The sequence below is a fragment of the Rhinoderma darwinii genome, chromosome 2 (genome assembly GCF_050947455.1).
Source record: "Rhinoderma darwinii isolate aRhiDar2 chromosome 2, aRhiDar2.hap1, whole genome shotgun sequence".
In the NCBI taxonomy this organism is placed as follows: Eukaryota; Metazoa; Chordata; class Amphibia; order Anura; family Rhinodermatidae; genus Rhinoderma; species Rhinoderma darwinii.
The window spans coordinates 251,124,825-251,138,533 of record NC_134688.1 but is presented as its reverse complement, the minus strand read 5'-3'; the positions used below and the strand labels follow the sequence as shown (position 1 = coordinate 251,138,533).

At 41.1% G+C, this 13,709-nt stretch overlaps 1 protein-coding gene across 5 annotated transcripts in view; it reads left to right on the top strand.

Moving 5' to 3' along the window:
- The window catches only part of S100PBP (S100P binding protein), an 83,817-nt gene extending 81,860 nt beyond the window's left edge, over positions 1-1,957 (top strand). For all 5 annotated transcript variants that reach the window (XM_075853107.1, XM_075853112.1, XM_075853109.1 and 2 more), the window contains one exon: positions 1,523-1,957. In XM_075853107.1, the coding sequence (XP_075709222.1) occupies positions 1,523-1,676 (154 nt within the window). In that variant the 3' untranslated portion in view covers positions 1,677-1,957. The remainder of the gene's footprint in view (positions 1-1,522) is intronic.
- Positions 1,958-13,709: the final 11,752 nt, after the last annotated feature.

Sequence of the window (13,709 nt, the reverse complement as noted above, 5' to 3'; positions counted from 1 at the left end):
TTTTCCTTCTAGAGCATCTATGGCATATCGCCAGGATGTGTCCTAAATGCCATGATAGACGGGTGGTTCCACTTCTCGGATCCTCGCCTATAGGGAGAACTTAAACCCCCCTCCCCCCCCCCAGCCTTTTCCTCCATTGAATTCTGTGGGAGTTTCGGAAAGATCGAGAGGTGGCATGTTATTGTTTGAAATGGGAATTTTAAAACCTCCAGTTTAAACAACCAAGATTTAGGCTAGATTTACAGTGTTTTCCATTTCATTTTTAACAGCGTTTTTTTAATGCGGCCAAATGTTACGTTAAAGTCTATGGTAAATATAAGCACTACATACGACTTTGTTTTGGTTTGTGACATTTTTGAGTCCATTTCGTGATCGGTTGCTTTTTTTTCCAAACAGATGCTCTGAGTGTGGCATTTTTTCAGACAGTCTTCCCATAGGCTTCTCTATCGGACTTCAAAAACCTCAGAAAAAGAAAACCTGTACAAATGACACTAAATGAAAAACTTTGTCCTAAACGCCATAAAAAACACTTTTATATTTTAATAACTTGCATTTTTTTCTGTGTATGAAGGAGGTCTTAAATGAAAAAAATAATTTATCAATGAGTTTTGCTTGGTATGTAATATAATTTAGGCTATTTCCAGCCAGAATTGAATCTCCAGTCTTTGCTCCAGGTTCCAGACTAGTGTGTATGTGGAGGGAGTAGTAACACTTACAATGTTATTCTTCTCTTCCTTGATGATTTCATGTTTCTAAAGTCTGCTATATTGTCGCATATTTTTCTGGATTAATTAATTTTTTTCATCTTCCTGAGTTTTGACTGGTCAAAGCAGGGCCCTACCGCTTTTCCCCATTTGACACAGAAGCCTCCTCCCCTTCCTCTCATAAAGTCACCTCCCACATACTACGACGATGTGTCCTCTGCTGGAAGAAAGACCGCTTGTCAGCCTGCAGGGGATTCTGTAATGCATGAGTAGAATAACACTTGCTAATTTTGTTAAAGGGATATTCCCATCTTAGACATTTACGGCATATTCCAGGGGTATGCCATAAATGTCTGATAGCTGCTGGTCCCACCTCCTGGGACCTGCACGTATCTCCAAAATGTGGTCCACTTACCCCCTCCCACCCCCTCTCGCCTGGTGAGTTGTCCGCTGGCGACCGCAGCGAATAAAAAAAATGACTGGAAAGGAGGCCGGTGTTATGGAAACAGCCAAACTCCCTATGTTACACTGTTTTGGTAACTCCCATAGAGGTGAATAGGAGTTACGGAAACAACGGAGTGCAGCGACCTCTACTATTTCCGCAACTCCCTTTTACTTATTTGAGTGTTACAGAAGCAAAGTAACACAACTTTTTATGCTCCTGATTTTGAGCAGGATAGGCCCAAAAGAGAAACTTCAACACATAGGAGCTTTTACATTTGTTGCTTATTGGCACTTTTATGAAAATATCCATATTTTGATTTATGACTTTTCTGTTGCTAGTCATATAAGGTACTGACTTGGGATAATGTCTTTAGGAATCACCCTCGTTTTGGAAAGAAGCCATCTAAACGTTGCACCTTACATCAGTGGGCGACAAAAAATGGAGGGTCTAATGAACGCTTTAAGAACTTTCCAGCTATATTCCAAAGAAGTCCCATTCCTGATGTTCTGCCTTACAGTTCTTCGTGACTCTAGACAAATGTGAATTAAGGTTTTTTTTGTGTTTTGTTTATTTTCCTTTAAAAGTTTGTTTCTCTACTGATTGAAGATGTTTGCACAACCAGCAAGGTTCACCTGTTGTGATGTCCTGAGTTCTAGAAAATTCTTTACTACTGTTTAACATGTGGGGTCGTTTTATGTATTAAGTCCCATGTTTTTGTTTTTATTAATGTTTACCAGGAGTTTTATGACTTTTGTGGATATCTCCTTGGTTCAGCTGCTAAGTTGTAATAAAATTTACATTTTCTCAATTGTCTGCATGGTAATTGACTCAGCCTTCCCCAAATTGACGTGTATTTAGTCAGTTTTATGTGTTCTGGTGTTCCTCATAAATATTTTTTCAAATCTGACATGTTTCTTTATGTGGTAATAACTTGGCAATGCTTTTTACCTATCCAAGCGATTCTGAGTTGTTTTCTCGTGACATATTGTACTTTATGTTAGTGTAAAAATTTGCTCAAATCAGTATTTGTTTATGAAAATCACCAAACTTTAGAGAAAATTTGCAAAAATGAGCATTTTTCTAAATTTAAATGTATCTGCTTGTAAGACAGATAGTAATACCACACACAATCACTACTAATTAACATTTCCCATATGTTAACTTTATGTTGGCATCGTTTCTTGAATATCCTTTTATTTTTCTAGGACATTACAAGGCTTAGAACTTTAGCAGCAAATTCTCACATTTTCAAGAACATTTCCAAAACCTATTTTTATAGGTACCAGTTCAGTTCTGAAGTGGCATTGAGGGCATAATATATTAGAAACCCCCATAAGTCACCCAATTTAAAAAACTGCACCCCTTAATGTATTCAATACAGAATTTAAAAAGTTTCTTAATCCTTTAGGTGTTTCACAGGAATTAAAGCAAAGTAGAGGGGAAATTTACAAATTTCTTTTTTTTTGTCGGAAAATCCATTTTTTCCTGTAACACAAAAGGTTTTACCAGAGAAACACAACACCACATTTATTTCCCAGATTCTGCAGTTTTCCGAAATATCCCACATGTGGCCCGTGTGTGCTAATGGACTGAAAAACCGGCCTCAGAAGCAGAAGAGCACCTAGTGGATTTCAAGGGGTATAGTGAGCATTTTAACCTCACAGGTTTTTTGCTGAATTTAGTGGAATTAGTCCGTAAAAATGAAAATCTAAATTTTTTCCAATAAAACTTAGAAATTATCAATTTTTACAAGGAATAAAGAAGTAAAAGCGTCCCAAGATTTGTAAAAGCAATTTCTCCTGATTATGGCAATACCCCACATGTCATAAACGGCTGTTTGGAGCTCAGAAGGGAAGGAGCACTATTTGGTGTTTGGAGCTCAAGTTTACTCAATTGGTTTTCGGGTGTCATGTCGCATTTGCAAAGCCCCTGAGGGAACAAAAGAGTGGATACCCCCCAGAAATTATCCCATTTGAGAAACTACAGCCCTAAAAAGAATTTATCTAGGGGTATAGTGAGCATTTTGATCCCATAGGTTTTTTGCTGAATTTAGTGTAATTAGGCTGTCAAATCGTCTATCGTTTTTTTTTTTTTGTAATTTTTTTTTTTTTTTTTGCGCTATAAATGACATTTAATTTACTCTGCGGGTCGATGCGATTACGGCGATACCATATGTATATGGGTTTTTTATGTTTTATGTGTTTGCATGATAAAATCACGGTTTTAAAAAAAAAAAAATTGTTGTGTCGCCATATTCTAAGAGCCACAACTTTTTTTATTTTTCTATCCGAAAAGCTGTGTGAGGGCTTGTTTTTTGCGGAACAAACTCCTAGTTTTTATTGGTACAATTTTCGGGTACATGCGACTTTTTGATCCCTATTTATGCAATTTTTTTGGGAGCTGAAGTGACTAAAAATATTTATGGCGGTCACCGTGCGGGATTATTATATTCTATTCTTATAGCTCATGCTGCTACGGACGCGGCGATACCAATTATGCATAATTTATTTATCTTTTTCATTTTTTTTTTCTAATAATAAAGGACTTTACAAGGGGAAAAGGCCAATTTAATCGCCTTCCATAGACCGCAGCTTTTGTTAGGCTTTCAGTTGCCATAGCAATCGCCCCAACCCCCCCCCCCCCCACCCCCAACAATCTGCCCCGAAATCGCGTAGCGGGTGCCGATGTTGCTATAACAACTTAAATGTGGCGGTCGCTATTGACTGCCGCATTTAAGGGGTTAATCGGTTCGGATCACCGCGGTGATCCGACCCGATGTTTTCCCCCCAGTACTAAGGCTGCTAGTAGCAGCCTGTACTGGGAGATGCCGGGCTGCGGGGAGAGCCTGTGTGCTCTGTTAGGAGCACACGTAGATTAACAGGCTGCAGGCACAAGCACCAGTGCTGCAGCCTGTTAATCTACGTGGGGTGGTCAGGAAGGGGTTAAACACATCTGCCCCATCAACGGTTTATTTTTCCACGATCCAGTTCATGTTTTTCCGCCCTTTTCTCTCCCATTTACTGGGCTTGTCCCCAACTCATGGATTACGTCGGTTTAAAGAGACTCTGTCACCACATTATAAGTGCCCTGCATAAGGAGATCGGCGCTGTAATGTAGGTCACAGTAATGCTTTTTATTTAAAAAAACGATCTTTTTTCACAAAGTTAGGAGCGATTTAAGATTATTCTAATGAGCTTTCTTAATGCCCAAGTGGGCGTACTTTTACTTTAGACCAAGTGGGCGTTGTACAGAGGAGTGCATGACGCTGACCAATCGGCATCATGCACTCCTCTCCATTCATTTACACTGCACTAGCGATATAGATATGTCGCTATGTGCAGCCTCATACACAAACCCTAACATTGCTACAGTGTCCTGATAATGAATACACATGAAATCCAGCCTGGACGTCATGTGTATTCAGAATCCTGATACTTCTGACTCTTTTTTGTGAGATTCCAGCAACGGATACGAAATCTCGCGAGATCTCGGAGCTAAACGAGATTTGGTTTCACTTGCCGGAATCTCACAAAAAAAGAGTCAGAAGTGTCAGGAGTACACATGACGTCCAGGCTGGATTTCATGTGTATTCATTATCAGGACACTGTAGCAATGTTAGGGTTTGTGTATGTAGCTGCACATAGTGATATAACTATATCGCTAGTGCAGTGTAAATGAATGAATGGAGAGGAGTGCATGATGCCGATTGGTCAGCGTCATGCACTCCTCTGTACAACGGCCACTTGGTCGAAAGTAAAAATACGCCCACTTGGGCATTAAGAAAGCTCATTAGCATAAACTTAAATCGCTCCTAACGTTGGGAAAAAAGATCGTTTTTTTAAATAAAAAGCATTACTGTCACCTACATTACAGCGCCGATCTCCTTATGTAGGAGATAGGGCACTTATAATGTGGTGACAGAGTCTCTTTAAGGAAGATTTATGAATTGGAATTGAGTTTGCTGTAAATCATTCCCCCTCTGCTTTTCCACCCACTTTATGTGGGATTAAAATCAAAACCAAGATTACTATGAATTCCCCACTCTGCTGATGAGGGTGGCAGATATACAGCAAAAATACACAATAGAGGATACGAGCATGTTCTGGTCTCTGCACTTCTCAAAGTGACACAAAAAGCTTTCTCATACTATTTCCCCCTTGGGCGTTAAGATCTAGCATTTTTTACAAAGAGGGAATTATACTTTCCTATTGTTGCGGCTGTAATTGCATATAGCTGTGAACCTCTAAGCAGCACTAATAGGAAACCACAGACTTAATGTTTTGATGAAAGTTTTAGGTCAATATGTTGGTGTTTTGTGGAAGACAAATCCTGTTTCTGGCGGAATCCATTTGCTGGGGTCATCTTCTTACCACCTCTCTAGGAACACATCTGGGGGATTTTCTGTGTCTTGAATTGAATATGGAATACTATTTGCATTTGCCAATCTGTCCCTGCCATCTGTCACTAATGGATTGGCACCTGCCTATACATCACCTCCACTCTCACATCTGCCTAGTCTTTATCAGAATGATGCTGCATTCTTATATTTCTTTCAAATTTAAGTCTAATAGAAGCAAAGGCATAGTTAAGTTACTAGAATGTTGAATTTCTAGGTGTGCCACTATACATTTGGAGAGGTTGTAGTACAGTGGTATACAGCTGTTTGAGATGTATGTAAAGTGTTTATATTGTCAGATAGGTTTATCTTTTTTCTTTGGCATGCATGTTAGCCCTAGGCCTGCATATAGTGATCTTAAATATATAACAAATCATTACTAACATCCTGCACTGTTTCACTTGATCGCAGAGGTGACCCGTTGGCCTTGGCTGACCCATCCCCCTCTATAAACTGACGATTTAATATTGATATAAAATCTGATTTCAGATACACTGTAATCCTAGCAGATTATCTAGCAAGAGACTGAAAACCAGTTCATGGATTAATCCTCACTGAGAGAATATAAACTCTGACATATACACTATACAGGCATATACAGATTTACAAAATAGACATTTTGCAATACATACAATATAATTTTAGGCTAAGTGCTCTAAAAAAGATTATATTTTTGTAACACATTAAGTAGCATTAATGCTGATTTAAATCCAGCGCTGTGCAATATGTACAAAACATTTTTGATCTTCTGTAAAAGATGTAAACATTTTACCATTGCAGCATCATATCTCAGCCATATCTGCAGTGCTGATTGATCTGTATCTATTAAATAAGTACATCGATCAACATTATATAAAATAATATATATATAGTCTAGATAAATGATGTGGAGTGAAAATGGGGGTCTGGACACAATACATTGAGCTCTGGATTATGTACATTGATAAGGTCCTGTTACTATGGACATCTACGATATACACTTTCAAAGAATTTGTTGCAGCTCTGAATATAAACAAATTGGGTCTTCGAATCACCAGTGACATGCAAGTGAGCACAATCACTCTCCTAATTTTACTTTTCCTGCATCATTTTGGGCTTCCTGGTCAACCGCTTGCCATTTTAACCATACTGTACTACTGGGGTAGTGTCTCCAGGTCCTCATATTGCACTTGCACATGCTGAGAATCGGTAAGAAACAACTGGAGTTGGGGGACCTTGCAGGTATCGAAGACACACTGCATGCTAACATGGTGATGTTCTCTCCTCCCCCTGACATGGTGGACAAGATGGAGCTAGTAACTTATTTAGGTACAGAAAAATGGTGCTGCCAGCCCACTATTTTTAAACTACAAGCGACTGGCAATAGAAGTTGCTTTGCAGATTGCACTAGACATTAGGGCCACGCTGATGACTGCTGAGAGAAAGCTGAGAAGAGGATTACAATGGTGGAAGATGAAACAGCGGGGGCGAACACAAAGATTTGTTCTCTTCTAAGAGTTACAGGCACTAAAAAAAGAAAATGGATGACCTGAAGAAACTATGTGAGCTCGATTTACCCAGGGCTTTGGGCCATGATTAGGTGGACAAAGGCTATAGGATAGGGCCCCCGCTAGATAATAATGCTGCCACAGCAACCCAAAGTTATGCGTTACTTGGAGTTTAATTACTAAAATTTTAGAAACCAAAAAAGATCCTTTGCTGCTGAAAGGGCCCAAACTCCTGCTTTTTAACGATTACTTCGGAAGGTATGAGATGGAGTATTGCATTCACTGAAGTCTTCACCAAGCTATTCCTGTGCAAAATAAAATTCCAGCTGGTTTATCTCAAAACGTTATAGGTTCAGTCCTGAAGAAGCGAAACCGTCACCTAACTTGCCCTGATGGGACTCGCCCATACATAGAACACCTCGGCAATCGCTTGTCCATGCTTGGTCGGAGGATGACCGTAATGGCGGTAACTCGGGGTGATTCAATCTAACATTTCAGCGTTCACCAAGGCATCCACCCTGTATGCCAAGAAGGCCTAGAGACTCCCCTGGAGTTAGGATGGACAACCTGGACTGGAAAGGCACTGGACATTTGGAGTGTAGCGACTAGAACTTGATATTAATATTGCACTATTGGGCACAGTTCCCATACCCTTTGCTTTTAAACCGAGGGGGTGAGCGTGACCTCATACCACTGTACATATGAGCCATGCTATTTTAGATACATTGATCTTCTTGCACATTCTAAATGTTTTGGTGCAGTAACTAAAAAGTTATTTAAAATAAGGAGATGGTTTATTATTAAAGATAATCTTTCACCTCCCCATATATGTGCAGCTGAGTGCAGCACGTAATGGGGATGGCTGCACAAACCTTGGGGCACTTTACATTTTTTTTTTCTACCTCCCTCCGTTATTTAGATATCGGTGCCATTATATTTGGCTCCCGATATTTAAATAACCCCCTGAACTGTCAATGGGGAGTGTTACTATGGTTGTGACACTGTCCAATCCGATATGCCTTTGCCATTACTGTGAGATGCCTAAAGTAATAACATGGAATGTGAAGGGACTGCAGTCCCCACATAAACGCATGATGTTTCTTCGCCACCTGAAAAAGCGGATATAGCGATTTTACAGGAAACCCATCTATTGGAACGTGATTTCCAGAGAATGCGCAAATTATGGGTGGGCACAGTAATAGGTTCTCCAGCAGTTAATGGCAAGGCGAGCGTCTTACTCCTCATACACAAAAGAATTGAATGTTCTGTGATTACTTCTGAGCGGGATGAGGGGGGCAGATATTTGCATGTGATCTTAGAGGGCGCCATGGGGAGAGTGAGTTTGTACGGTATATATGCACCGAATGACAACAATCGGGTCTTTTTTCAATTTCTGGAAGGAAAACTTTTAGCGGATAAAGAACCTCAGATTCTGCTGGGAGGGGACCTTAACTCAGTCTTATGCACAACAGAGGACAGGCGAAGGGGAGATGGTAGGGTGTTGGTTGAAAGAACACATGATAAAGTCTTGGCCCCATTAATGTCTTCCACGGGCATGGTAGATGTATGGAGAACACAATTTCCATTAGGTAGAGAATTCACTCATTTTTCTCATGCGCATACCGCATGGTCGCGTATTGACTATTTTATGGCTTCTCCGGTGCTCCTCCCTAGGATCCTTAGTGCTCGAATAGAGGACTTGGTGATTTCAGACCATTCACCGGTTTCTCTGATCTTGGCAGATACATTTAAAAGGGGGTCGGATATATTGTGGAAATTTCCGTCGTTTCTGGCAACTGATGAATCCTTTCAATCATGCTTGAAGGGGTGGTTAGGGGAATATAGTCAGGAAAATCAAGCTCATAGAGAGGACAGCCATTTGTTTTGGGACACAGCCAAGGCAGTGCTGAGGGGGAGGATCATTTCTTATGTGGCGTCGCTTAAACGAAAAACCAACAAGCATTATAATGAGTCTAGTAGAAATCTTCGCATGAAATACACAGCGTACTTGGCAAACTCGACACTAGCGCTTAGGGGGGACTGGCTCACGGCTAGGGCAGAGTTTGAAATGTGGCTGGATAAAAAAGAAAGGTTCCAGAGAGCGCAAACAACTGCGCATTTTTTCAGATATGGGAATAAATCAGGCTCCCTGCTGGCCAAAATGGCGAAAGGACAATTTCGCCCGACTCACATAGGGGGGTTGAGAGATGGGAACGGGGAAGTACAGAAAGATCCAAAGATCATCAATGATATACTGGGAGATTATTACACTGCGCTATATGCACAGGACACTTCGGAGAGGACTGAGGGGAGGGAGTTTCTGGACTCCTTAACGTTACCATCTCTCTCGGACTCTGATAGAGAAGCATTAAATGCATTGATCACGGAACAAGAGATCATATCGACCATTAAATCATTGACTAATAACAAAACGCCAGGGCCAGATGGATTTTCTAGCAATTTTTACAAACTTATGAGGGAGGAAGTCACGCCCATTTTATTGCCGGTGTATAATCATATGCTGTTAAATAAGGAATTCTTGAAATCGGGCAATGTAGCTTGTATCAAAGTATTGTACAAGGAAGGGAAAGACCCGGCTAACCCGGGGTCTTATCGACCAATCTCTTTGATAAATCAGGATGTTAAAATATTGTCGAAGATACTGGCAGACAGGTTGGCTATGTTTCTCCCGACTTTGATTGGGCCACACCAGGTGGGTTTTGTTAAGGGGAGGTCGGCGGTCAAAAACATACGCACGGTTTTGGCGGTACAAGACGCAATGAGGACTTCTAATATGGAGGGACATAATTCGCCAGCACTTTTAACGCTAGATGCCGAAAAGGCCTTCGATAATGTCCACTGGGATTGGCTGAGGTTAGTTCTAGATAGATTTGGGGTACAAGGGTTGTTTAGGAATTACCTGGAAGCGTTATATACAGAACCTCTAGCTAGGGTGTTCACTACAGGTTTTCTGTCAGCACCGATACATTTACAGAAGGGAACAAGGCAGGGATGCCCCCTGTCTCCATTGCTGTTCGACTTGGCCTTGGAACCGCTAGCGAGACATCTTTTGTCCTCCAGGGATTTTGAAGGGATTATGGTTGGCAGTCAGGAGATCAAACTGACATGCTTTGCTGACGATCTTCTGTTGTTTCTGAGATCGCCTGGGGATCATTTGGGGGGGGGGTGCTGGAGAAGCTAAGATACTTTGGGTCATTCTCAGGCTATAAAGTCAATGTGCAAAAGAGTCAATTACTTTACTTGAAGGAATCAGGGGCAAGACCACCCTTACAGGGTACGGTGGAAATAGCCAGATCTTATATCACATACCTGGGGATTAAAATAGGCAAATTTCCCTCTTCCCTTTATAAGCTAAATTATTCACCCTTGTTTGAAAAAATTCATAAGGAACTAAATCGATGGGCGTCATTGCCGTTGTCGTTGTTTGGGAGAGCTGCTCTTTTAAAAATGATAAGCTTTCTCTTCTGCTATATCCAATGCAAACCATACCCATATTGATCAAGCATCTAGATAACCAGAAATTACAGACAGCATTTTTACAATTCTTGTGGCAAAAGAAGAGACCTAGGATTGCATATAAAAAATTGGCTCTGCCCAAAGTGGATGGAGGCATTCAGCTAGCACTTATACGGTATTACAATTTAGCGGCCATCTGCAGGCATATAGGGGATTGGATACATAACACTAATATGTACTCCAATGTTCAGCTGGAGCAGGATTTGGCGGGATCGGTTCCGCTGCAGGCCCTGTTACATCTGCCATATGCTCAACTGCCTAATAATGTTAAGTCAAGTCTGTTGCTGAAAGATACAATCGGTGCCTGGAAGGCGGTGCGGAAGCTTTTTGGTCTTCCGTATGGTCTTTCTAAATTCTGGCCGCTGTGGGATAACCCCATGTTCCCACAGGGGAGTCAGAATAAATTGTTTTCGCAGTGGAGAGATGAAGGGATCAATGTCCTGGGCCAACTCATGAATGTTGAGGAGGGGAGATGGCTTACGTGGCAGGAGGTCTCTTGCAAATATAATTTGAGGGGAAATCAGTATTTGCAATATGCTCAAGTAACAGAGTTATGTAAAACCAAAGTCTGCAATATTGATGTAGTGGAGATGCGGGGAGCTTTTGATGGGATGGTGCCGCAGGGTGGTACGGGAAGAAGTCTTGCAAGTTTATATGGTAAACTTCGGAATGCTCATCTTGATTCCTTTAGTACCTCCTGCTTTAGAACGTGGGAGGTGGAGCTGGAGGATCCAGAAATCTCCAGCAAAATTCGAGATGGATGGGAGAGGGTGAGGAAGGTCATGGTAAATGAACAGTGGCGTGAGATGCACTTCCGGCTTATGCACAGAGCAACATACGCCTTTAATTTATCCTATAGGGACGCTCCAGCACACTATCTGCGTAGTTGTCCTAAATGCGACTTACACAAAGCTAATTTACTTCATGGGATGTGGTTGTGCCCACAAATTCGGACGTTTTGGGATCTGGCTCTGCAATTTATTAAAGATACCTGGGGGGAAGAGGTGCACGCAAACCCACAGGCAGTGTTGTTTCACTATATCCCCTTAGATCCAGGGGGGGAGGGACCACCTATAGTGGCCCGGAAAGGAATACATATGGCATTATTGGCTATCAAGAAGTGCATCTTGCGCCACTGGTTACAGGCATCGGTCCCGGAAATTGCGGAGGTCGTGACTACTCTCAAGACTTTATTGGGATATGATAAAACGGACCTAGAAAGACACAAAGAAAGGTCTACAGAACAATTTTTTAAAACTTGGCGTACATTCATTGAACAACATTATCCCACAGCAGAGATAGGGGTGTTCATGCGCACATTTCAACACACATCATGGTATAGTTCACAGAGTATCCAGGGCACGCTAGGCATGCTGATGGCTAGTTAAGAAAATGTTCACCGAGATGGGGGAGAGTTGGGGGGAGGGGAGGGAATTGTTGGCTTTGTTTTGCCTTATTAATTGCTTTGTAACTTAATGATGACAAGTAAAATGGAAAATAATTTTGAAGCTGGAACACATTGTTAGTTGATGTATGTATTATTGTATGTGTGACACACACTGCATACTTGTAACTGTTCTGGCTTTGAATAAAAATATATTTGAAAAAAAATAAAAAAGGCAGGTTGAGGCCATTGTAAATTTCCTAATGGGGATCCGAGAGATGAAATCTTTCATTATAAAAGTAGATGGCTTTGCCGAGATTACCGGTAAATCTATTCTCGGGTGTGGATCCGGGGATATAGTCTCTCCTGATGGCTGCCTCTTCGCCACACTAAAACTTTAATGCAACATGCTATATGTTGTGTGGTTGCCTCCTTATACTGTATTATTTCTGAATGACCGTGTATTCCCATGTGATTTATTTCTTGTTTACTTTTTCTTATTTGACCTGGGCAGGGAATTTTCTTTTTATATTTTTGTTGGTCAAACGGCCCGATATTTGTATGTACTGTTTGGTGCTTTCCTTACAGAAAATAAAAAAAATAAAAAATGGCAACAAATACTCTTCTCAAATGGCCTAGTTGCCGTCCTGTCCCCCTGAAAAAGGGAATACCAGCGGGCCAGTACCTTACAGTACATTACATTAGAGTCAATCAAAATTGTAATACCGATTGTCAGCGCTTAACAACTTTCTGGGAGACGGTCTGGAATGTAGCATCTAGGTTCACGGACTACACGTTGCCCAGATCTCCAGGCTTCTTCCTGCTTCATCTGTGTGACATCCCGATCTCCACATACAAGAAGTCAATAGTACAACATCTAATCAACACGGCACGTGCTTGCATTCCGGCTATGTGGAAACAGGTCAAGGCCCCCTCAGTGCGCCTTTGGTTTAAGAAGATCCAGGAAGTAAAACGTATGGAGGAGCTTACGGCTTCCTTGTGGGACACTTATGATAAGTTTATGCGAGTATGGTCTACATGGGTAAGCTTTCAGAATTCTTCTGAGTATATTGCTCTGCTGTCCCAATAGTGTGTTACTGAATTTACGTATTCCTCCTAAGAGACATCTGCTTATGGGTTGGATGCCGAGGATGAGTCCCCTCTCTATACCCTTCTTCCCTCTTCCCTTCTTTCCTGTTCACTCTCTTTCTTTGTATTCTCTATGTCTGTATAATTTTCATTTGAGCTCCTATGTCATAACTGTATGTCAAAGAGTCGTGAAATGTTTTATTTCTCTGTCATTCACCTTTGATAAATAAATAAAAACAGAATAAAAAAAAATATATATTGTAATACCATTCAGGAGTTCAAAACCAAGTTCAAAGAGCTCAAGCATAGATTCATGCAAAGGGGATTTCTACACTATATAGTAAAAAATGCACACCATCTGGTTAGGAGTTATCTTACACCGGTACTGAGAAAAAGTAGAAAAAGTTCACTGTACTCTCTGTAGCTCCATAAATGTAGGAGACTCCTTTAGGAGCTTCACAACAGACACTCAATACAAACTCCACAATTTTGTCAGTTGCTCCTCTGTAGGAGTGGTCTACCTCACCACATGCACATGTCCAACCAATTATGCGGACAAAGCCTTCAGCCAATGTTGCGGCCGCATACAAAAATATCTCACAGAAATGAGCAGCAGAAGAGCACTATTGCAAACCATGTCTGGGAAAAACAATTGATACAGTGAATG